At 38.6% G+C, this 9,222-nt stretch overlaps 4 protein-coding genes across 4 annotated transcripts; 3 read left to right on the forward strand and 1 right to left on the reverse strand.

Annotated features, from left to right (window-relative positions):
• The first annotated feature begins 486 nt into the window (after positions 1-486).
• On the forward strand, positions 487-3,117 carry LOC121788774 (malate dehydrogenase [NADP] 1, chloroplastic-like). The gene is made up of 6 exons (XM_042187384.1): positions 487-717; positions 834-916; positions 1,414-1,500; positions 1,659-1,743; positions 1,811-1,992; positions 2,154-3,117. Exons 3-6 carry the CDS (start codon positions 1,474-1,476, stop codon positions 2,280-2,282), a joined length of 423 nt encoding a protein of 140 aa, XP_042043318.1. The 5' UTR covers positions 487-717; positions 834-916; positions 1,414-1,473; the 3' UTR covers positions 2,283-3,117.
• A 205-nt stretch (positions 3,118-3,322) lies between these two features.
• LOC121788776 (receptor-like protein 6) lies at positions 3,323-3,874 on the reverse strand. Its single transcript, XM_042187386.1, has one exon. The coding sequence runs from the start codon at positions 3,872-3,874 to the stop codon at positions 3,323-3,325; it is 552 nt and encodes a 183-aa protein (XP_042043320.1).
• A 2,152-nt stretch (positions 3,875-6,026) lies between these two features.
• Positions 6,027-6,741, forward strand: LOC121788777 (receptor-like protein 38). The gene is made up of 2 exons (XM_042187387.1): positions 6,027-6,594; positions 6,713-6,741. The coding sequence occupies exons 1-2, from the start codon at positions 6,027-6,029 to the stop codon at positions 6,739-6,741; spliced, it is 597 nt and encodes a 198-aa protein (XP_042043321.1).
• Positions 6,272-8,400, forward strand: LOC121788779 (receptor-like protein 33). The gene has a single exon (XM_042187388.1). It carries the CDS (start codon positions 6,754-6,756, stop codon positions 8,398-8,400), a length of 1,647 nt encoding a protein of 548 aa, XP_042043322.1. The 5' UTR covers positions 6,272-6,753.
• Positions 8,401-9,222: the final 822 nt, after the last annotated feature.

The following is a 9,222-nucleotide window of genomic DNA, read 5'->3' on the forward strand; positions in this document are numbered from 1 at the left end:
CATTATAAAATATGGTAAAATTATTGTTTGTTTCGCACTTTTCAAAAGTTAATTATAAATTATAAATCTTTATCATTAGCAGTTATTTCATTTGTCTCATTTTCTACAAAATAGTGACTAATTTTAGGGAGGGAGTATTATTCTTGATTTATTTTTTTTATCTTGTGTTTGAGCAAACAAACCAAAGACCTCAACTTCACCAAAATTTACCAAATTTGTAGCCATCCCCATACGAAAGCAACTTACTTGAATCATAAAAATCTCAATGTTGCCCGCAGGAGCATAGCGCAGTTGGCAACGGAGGGACAAATCTTGCCGCAATAAAAATATCAATGTATTAAAAATTTCCCAAATCAGTACAAACAGAAATTAACTCTTTTCCAGATGAGATGATATCTTGTCGCCACGTGTCATCCCCTCCAACCTCATAACTCCAACTCCCATATATCCATTCTCTTACTCATTCATCATCCTCTGCTTTCCCTCCCACTTTTCACACACTCAAATCCCATCTCTCCTTCACACTTTTCACACACACACACACAGAGCCTCAGCTGCAGCTCCAATTGCGGCGGTGGCAGAGCTAACTCAATACACAAACACAGCCCACCGTTTTTCATCGGAGGTTTCGTATGCTTCCACGAGAATTTCCGGCCTCCGCCGCCTCCATCTCCGGCCGATCAAGAATTCGGGAATTAGGTGCTCTGTCACGTCCAAGTAAGTCTTTTTTTTTGCAGAAATGTCATCAAATTTCAGCTGTTTTGGGGGGTTTTTTTTTGATTGATTGAGTGAAGTTGATAAAAGTTTGTTTTTTGATGGATTTGTTTGCGCAGTGAAGTTCAGGCGGCACCGGAGGCGGTGAAGGCGGAGGAAGTAAAGAAGAAAGCTGAGTTTGTCTAACTATGATCTCAAAGCTGTGAGTATTTTTAGTGCACATATCGCGTTCGACATAATTCTCATGCGATTTTAATACTCCCTTGGTCCACGAAAAATAGGCCTAAAGAGGTGTGACACAAGTTTTAATAAGGGTGGTTGAAATATTGTGGATAAAGAAATTTTAAGTGATGTATAAAAAATGCATTTTTAGTGAGAAAGTAGTGATCCATGTAGTAGATAAGGATAAAAAGTAAATAAATTTATATATTGAAGAACTATTAGTTGACAGTTTGTATGGTTTGTGCCACCAACTGATAAGTTTTCAAGTTCTCTTTTTAAGATAGTTCTCGATTGAAACACTGTCGAACGTAATATATTGTGAGTCATAGTTTATATATGGAGGGATAGAGTAGAATTAGAACTTTCATAAATTTGTTAAATTTATACAAATTGAGTTTAATTCATGGTCGCTAGCGTGAAATATCTGGTTCCGTGGTGCCCTAATGTATGGATGCACGCTTTCCGTGTCGTTGGCAGGAGGAGGAAACGAAGTCGTGGAAGAAGTTGGTTAACATCGCGGTCTCCGGTGCTGCGGGGATGATATCCAATCATCTACTCTTCAAAGTAAGAAAATTTTGTTCCAATAGTATCTTAAGTTGGGATTCTGTTGAACTGTCAATGCACAAATGCATGTTTTGTGATTGAAAAATGAAGGCTTCATTGTGAATTAATTGCTTCAAGAAGTATTAGCAATTTGAGTAGTAGATTTTGTGATATTTCAGCTTGCTTCTGGTGAGGTTCTTGGATATGATCAGCCGATTGCCTTGAAATTATTGGGATCCGGGCGATCACTGCAGGCGCTTGAAGGTATGAATTTGAACTTCGAAGCTCCAAGTCGTTGTAATTTTGTCTGCTACTAACCATAACATTCTAGGTGTGGCAATGGAGCTTGAGGACTCGTTGTTTCCCCTACTAAGGGAAGTGAGCATCGGCATTGATCCATACGAAGTTTTCCAAGATGCGGATTGGGCTCTCCTGATTGGAGCCAAGCCTCGTGGACCAGGCATGGAGCGAGCAGCGCTACTAGACATCAATGGACAGATCTTTGTCGAACAGGTTTCGCTTCTTGTTCTCTGTCTTCTTCGTGTTTTATGTGTGTGACGGACTTTAGTTGTGGTTGTAAGGCAACATAGCTACACGGTTCATAGACCAAAATGAACCTTCTCCTCTCGTTGGCCAGTTTGTTGAATGAATTCTTATGTTTGGACTATATGCAGGGGAAGGCCCTTAACGCTGTTGCTTCCCGTGATGTGAAAGTGCTCGTCGTGGGAAACCCTTGCGTGTGGGATTGTAAAATTCGGATGTGTGTGGGATTGGAAAATTCAACTCGCCTGGAAGGTTGTTAGAGTGCAAGTCTAGGAACTTAAGAGAAGCAGACATATGGTATGGCTTTTGCAAATCTTTCAGAAGATTGGTTCAAGAACCGGAGTTCTGGTCTCCAAATCCAACAATCCGATTGTTTGGCCGGTCCAGATATTCCAGTACGTCCGAATACTTTATAAACTCGGGGAAAGTCCATAACTGCTTGAATTGTGGCTTTTGACATCAGTAAACAAGTTTTTCGAAAGATCCAAATACTCGAGGCTATGAAGTTGGAAGAAAGAGTCCGGTACATATCCCTCTAACTGATTACTACTCAAATCTATTGTAACAACGCTAGAGAAGTTTGCAACGGGAAATTCTTCAACTAGTCCGGTTGTTGCTAAGACGAAGTTCCAACAATGAAGGAAGGCAAAAAGCAGAAGTAAGAATGCCACCACAGAATGAATTGAAACCCAAGTTTAAATAAACAAGATTGGAAAAACCTCGAAAAAGAGTTGAAGAAAGTGAGCCCGTGAAAGAGTGATACGAAGTGGAGATTGTACAAGCACACAAATAGGGAAGTGGTTTGGCCAAGTATGCGTCAGCAGAATAGTCCCTCAAATGATGGCTAACTTGGTCAGCTATGCAAGCTAACCGATGGAGAGATATGGGGGAGACAAATCAGTAGATTGTTAGGTTGTTATTTTAGTTTCTTTATTCCTATTTTGTTGCATTAGTTTTCATATAAATAGAGAGGACCCCAGACGTTGAAAAGCATCTTGGATAGATCATTTTGTATTGGACGACGTAGTCGTAGGCCTCTGCGGAGGAATGTTATTCTTTTACGTTCCCATCAATTCAAAGTGATCGTTCCTCTTATTCTTGCATTTACAAAGCATTGTTTCGAATTGGTGAGCATAACTCGTGCTCTAAACCTCTCTTCCGCCTTTCACTCCTATCAATTTTCGAATTGGTGAGCATAACTCGTGCTCTAAACCTCTCTTCCGCCTTTCACTCCTAACAATTGGTGCGGCGAACGAGCCTTTCACTCCTATCAAAGAGCTATAAGACAAGTCTACATAAGTTAGGGTTCAGTCAGTGAAGCAAAGGTGGAAGGAAGCGAACCGGTGAAAAGGCAATCGGACAGGTCTATCTCCGACAACGACCTGAGATTGCTAAGCGAACTTGGTATGATACCCGAAAAATTAGTGAAACTCAGCCTCATAGACTTAACAGACCATGTCTTTGTAAATGGTGGTACGCTTCCGCTAAGCAGTTTATTATGAGACAAATCAAGATTTTCCAAACTTGGAATACCAAATATCACTCCAGGAAAGAAACCTTCCAAACCACACCCAACAAGGCTCAAAGTGTTCAAACTCGAAAAACTGGCGAACATGTCCGGAACTACTCTGGACAGATCATTCAGATCTAGTCGAAGAACAGACAGGGAACGGAGTTGCCAGAAGGACTTAAACAAAGGGCAAAGCAGAGAGCACCGGCACAAACTCAGCCCGGTGATGTTAGGCAAAAACGATGATATCACACGACTCCATTCTTTCCTGTCGTGAGAGGAAGTAACATTGACACCATCAAGATAGAGCTCTGTAAGCCCTGTTAGATTCCCAACAAGCATCTCCAAATTCGGGTGATCGAGTTTGAAGAGGCTCGATGAATCATTGACTCCACCGGAAATGGACTCATTGTTGAGCTGGAGGTTACGACGTTGCCTGAAACGTCGCCTTGCCACTTGCAGCAGTTATCGGTTTGATTCCATTGTGATAGTTTGGATGAGAGAGAGGAGTTGAAGATCAACTCGTTCTTGAGTTGAAGCAACAAGTTTTTTTGATAGTCAATGCATTGGCTATGGGAATGAATCAAAATGAAGGAGGAGAGTATGGAAATGAAGAGAAAGTTAGGAAGCATTGTGATGAGTTTGATGGTGAGAGGTGTTGAGGACTTTTTTTATATGTATACTCTTATTGTTATGTTTATGTAATGGAAAAAGGCAGGCAGTATGGATTGGAGACTAATTCAGAGGTTAATAGTCAAATTTTTCGTGATTTGTTAATAAGAGTATATATGTGCAAAAATCAAAGCCTAGTTCGATCCACTTCTATGGGCCAAGGTTTTGTGAATAAGATAAAATAACATGAGATCATTACATTTAAGCAATGACTATTAAAGTTGTATTATCAAAATCATGACTTTATATCCACTCAAAATCATGAAGCCCAAAGCCTAGTTCGATCCAATTCTATGGGCCAAGAAGCCCACTACAGGTTAACAGAAACTGGGCTGGGCTCATATAATTTACAGACATGGCCCGTTTTTTAACAGCCCATTTGTGAACTTTCTGCTATGAATATGGAATATGGAATATGGATCAAATCAAAATTTGTTAGTATAGCCAAACCAGAGGTTTTAAATCGCTTAGAATACGCCCTATGCCATATTTATAAAATGTATTTTGTGTAGTAACGGTAAATTAGAGAATCAATGATAGTTGATAATCCTTAAAAATTTTCGTGATTTCAAGTCAAAAAATTTGACGGCCTTGTCACCAGTGATTTCACCCAAAATTAAACATGCAATATGATTGACCAAAATTAAAATTTCATGACTTAATATTTCGTTTTCCGAGCCTTATAAAACTATTCAAATTAAAGCAAATTATGTGATTGAAATTTGAAATGACTATTATACCCAATACTCTCTCCCAAATTATGTGATTGAAATTTGAAATGACTATTATACCCAATACTCTCTCCCCCGTACGTGAAATGTTATCCAGTTTTACAATTTTTGTCCGTCCGAGAAATATTATTCACTTTTTTTTTCATTTTTAGTATTGGACCCCACTTTCTAGTAAACTAATTACACTCACATTCTATTTATAAAACTAATACCCTATTCCCAACTAAGTTGAGACATAACTTTTGGACATGTATATTAAGAAATTATATTGAAAAGTATGAGAGAGGAATAAAGTAGGAAAGACAAAGAGAGAGTAAAGTAGGTGATGGAATAAAGTAAGAGTGATTAGATGTTTTATTTTTTGTCAAAAGAGAAAATGACTCAATTTAGTTGGGACATCCCAAAAAAGAATGCGACTCAACTTAGTTGGGACGGAGGGAATATATAAATATGAGATCCACATTCCGCTAACTTTTCTTCACATTTCTTAAAACTCGAAAAGAGTTAAACATGGACAATATTTCGGGGTCGGAGGGAGTATATAGAAAAACAAAGCCCAGATTTTGGTGTTAAAAATTGAGCGTGTAAGATGGGTAGAGAGAAAAACAAATCAAATTTTGTTGACTCTTTTCTAAAGTAAAAATATGAACATAGAAATAGATTATCGGCGCGTTGGCCCACTTGTGGATTTAACAAATGATAGAATCAAACAAACCGACAGTCTCTGAATCAATTGTGGAAAAAGTGGGACTCTTCATTAGCCTCTCAAACATTAAAAACAGTAATATATGCTTGTAACATTTTAAATGTTCCAATCAGCGGCGGTGTTCCAAATTCCAATACTATTAAAACACTTGAACATCATTTATTACATGAAATTTTGAAAAAAGTTATACAGACAAGCATATACTATTTATTTGCTTTTGAAAAGCAGGTGCTGAGTTTTGACTTATTACAACGTGTAAAATGGGTTAAGAAAAGCAAGTGAGCAACGAAGAAGCTGTCTCGTTCATAAACCAATAATTGTAGTGAATTTTCGAAATATTTATATCCTCTTACTTAGTACTTGCATATTTCACCTCTTCATTGTAATGTCTCTTTCAATACTTGTCCGCTTCCTTTATTTGGTGTTGTTCATAGTATTTGTGGATGGCCAATGCCTCGATGATCAACAAAAGTTGTTACTTGAGCTCAGGAGCGAATTCAAATTCAACTCCTCCATTTCACAGGGTTTAGAGCATTGGAATGGGACAGGTGATTGTTGTGAATGGAAGCGCGTGAAATGCGATGACTCGGGTCACGTTATCAGTTTGCTCCTCAACAGCGAGGGCATCTCCGGCAGAATTGGTGAGTCATCAGCTCTTTTCCGGTTGACATACTTGTCGAGGCTTGACCTCTCATCCAATGACTTCACCACAACTGAGATTCCTAACCAATTCCATCATCTCCCAAATTTGGCAATCCTTGATTTGTCAGACTCTGGTTTCAAGGGACCAATTCCATCCACGTTGGCCAACCTAACTGAGCTAGTTTTTCTCGAGTTATCAAACAACTTCCTCACTGGTTCGATTCCTTCATTTCATAACTGCAAGAATCTTGAATCCATAAAGCTTAGTGATAATAATCTAATGGGCTCACTTTCTCACTTGCATTTTCAAGGTCTTACAAACCTTTATAGTTTAGATTTAAGCCACAATTCATTGAACGGCACCATTCCTCACCATCTTTTTGGTCTACCCTCAATACATGATCTCTATCTATCCAACAACCAATTCAGTGGACAAATCGAAGAAATTTCCATTGTAGAACCTTTTTCGGATGGATTTGAGTGGTAATAGGATTGGAGGTCCTATTCCTAACTTCTTCTTCCAGCTTCAAAACATGTTGAGTCTCAGGCTTTCTGACAACTTGTTCAATGCCACTTTTGAACTGAATAAGATCCAAAGTCTTACAAATCTTTCGGAACTTACTCTTTCAAACAACAACTTATCAATTGACACGACCAACATGAGTTCAACTTCAAACTTATATACATTGCACATGTCATCCTGCAATCTGCATGATTTCCCAAATCTTAGAAATTTATCCTATTTGGCAGATTTGGACCTCTCAAACAATCATTTGCGAGGGGATATTCCTAGTTGGATTTGGGGATCTGGAATGAGCTCTTTGAACCTTTCTCTTAATCTTCTGACAGATTTGCAAAAGCCTTACCATATACCTACTTCTCTTGATACACTAGACTTACACTCTAACCTTTTGAGTTGTGAGTTTCCCTTACTCCGTCCAGACGCAAACGCAAGCGAATCTGATTATTATTTTGCCAATTTCTTGTTTCTCGCAAACAATAGGCTAACCGGAGTAATTCCAACCTCTATATGCAGTATATCAAGACTTATGGTTCTCGACTTGTCTTTCAATAACTTAATCGGTAGCATACCTCCCCGCCTACTTAAAGAAAGTTATTACCTTGAAGTGCTCAATCTTAGGGGAAACAACTTTATTGGTGTTTTCTCCGATACATTTAATAGGAAGTGTGCCCTAAAAACCTTTGATGTTAGTGACAACAACTTAGGAGGGAAGATTCCCAAGTCTTTGGCAAATTGTGTAGAATTAGCGGTGATGAATGTTGGAAACAACAACTTTGATGATAGTTTCCCTTGCATGGCGCTGCCGGAGAGCTTGAAGGTTCTTGTGTTGCGCTCCAACAGATTCCATGGAGAGTTGAGATGTGGTAAGAGTTGGCCTGATCTTCAAATTTTGGATATATCTTCAAATCATTTCAGTGGCACTCTGGATTCCCTAAACTTCTCAAGCTGGAGAGGAATGATGCTACAAAGTCAGGCACATTTAAGGCGTTCACCCTCCGATATTTTAAATGCAAGTTATTTATATCGGGATGAGGTGACAATAATTGTGAAAAATGTAGAAGTGAGGCTTGTGAAGATTTGGCCTGACTTTACATGCATTGATTTGTCTTCCAATCATTTTGAGGGAGAAATACCAAATTCAATTGGTAATCTCACCTCACTCTATCTTCTCAACTTATCCCACAACTCTCTCACTCATGCAATCCCAAGATCATTGGGTGCCTTGAGAGAGCTTGGGTCGCTCGACCTCTCTTCAAACAAGCTCACCGGGAGAATACCAGATGAGCTCACAAAACTCGATTTCCTATCATTCTTGAATCTGTCTTACAATCATCTCACTGGACTGATCCCAACTAGCAGCCACTTTCAAACGTTTTCAGCGGATTCATTTGAAGGAAATGCGGGGTTATCTGGTTTCCCACTCAACGGAAGTTTCAACCCTCATCCACCAGGTCCATCGCCATCAGAGGATTCAGAACCAAAAGATGAGGAGATTGAGTGGGAATATGTGTTTGCTGCGTTTGGTTATGTTGTGGGATTCGGAAGCATGATGGATTCTGTTATGTTGCAGGAGCTTGAGAGAAAGATACTTTGAGAAGATAGAAGAGGTTGCTGACAAGATATTCTTTGAGAGAGGAAGGAGAAAAAGAAGACATGAAAGAAGAGTAAGAAGAAGAGAAGAGAGGAATGCAGTTAGAAGAAGGCATCATCAGTGAGGTTGATTATGCAATTTGGTTTGTGTTGATTAGCATATGGTGTGGTGTGAACTTTTGTTCTAGCAATGTGTATTTCTTTCTGTGTGCTCCAAACTTCTATCGTGTGATTGTGTTTTTTGTAATATGCTGTTATATAATTAATAGATCGAACAATTTAATTGAGATGTGTCGATTTGGAGTTTATGTAAGATTAGATCGGTCACTGCAATGCACAATAATATTTACAATAAAATAAAAAAATCATATTAACCATAAATTTATGCTCCCTCTGTCGCACTACAAGTGGTTCATATTTTTTTAAGAAGGCAACATCATTAGTGTTTTCTGTTTTTATTCTCTCTTCACTTCATTATTTCATTCATTCATCTACTTCATTCTTTCTCCACTTGACTCTATGACACTTCTCAATTTTCATGCCAAAAAGAATTTCTTACTCAGTGGTGGACCTACATGGTTGGATGGGGGCCAATGGAACTAGTAGTAGTTCAAGTGGCTTTATAGGTGGGCTAAAAAACGGCAATTCTTACTGGCCTGAGTTTGAATCTTACGTGTTATTTCTATTTTTCTTATTTATTTTATTTGTAGTTCCCATTTTTTTGTATTATGTGAATATAGAAGTCTAGTGTAAAATTTCTACGTCCACCACTTGCCTCACTTGAGACGGGGGAGAGGAATATATATATATATATATAGAGAGAGGG

This window comes from Salvia splendens, unplaced genomic scaffold (genome assembly GCF_004379255.2).
Source record: "Salvia splendens isolate huo1 unplaced genomic scaffold, SspV2 ctg1142, whole genome shotgun sequence".
NCBI classification, from domain to species: domain Eukaryota; kingdom Viridiplantae; phylum Streptophyta; class Magnoliopsida; order Lamiales; family Lamiaceae; genus Salvia; species Salvia splendens.

Bases quoted from the DNA above. Each gene is read 5' to 3' on its own strand.
- LOC121788774 (XM_042187384.1), top strand. From the start codon at position 1,474: ATGATATCCAATCATCTACTCTTCAAA. The intron at 1,501-1,658 runs GTAAGAAAATTT...GTGATATTTCAG, and splicing joins CCAATCATCTACTCTTCAAA to CTTGCTTCTGGTGAGGTTCT. The intron at 1,744-1,810 runs GTATGAATTTGA...ATAACATTCTAG, and splicing joins ATCACTGCAGGCGCTTGAAG to GTGTGGCAATGGAGCTTGAG.
- LOC121788779 (XM_042187388.1), top strand. From the start codon at position 6,754: ATGGATTTGAGTGGTAATAGGATTGGAGGTCCTATTCCTAACTTCTTC.
- LOC121788776 (XM_042187386.1), bottom strand. From the start codon at position 3,874: ATGCTTGTTGGGAATCTAACAGGGCTTACAGAGCTCTATCTTGATGGT.
- LOC121788777 (XM_042187387.1), top strand. From the start codon at position 6,027: ATGTCTCTTTCAATACTTGTCCGCTTCCTTTATTTGGTGTTGTTCATA. The intron at 6,595-6,712 runs GTCTTACAAACC...CAACCAATTCAG, and splicing joins TTCTCACTTGCATTTTCAAG to TGGACAAATCGAAGAAATTT.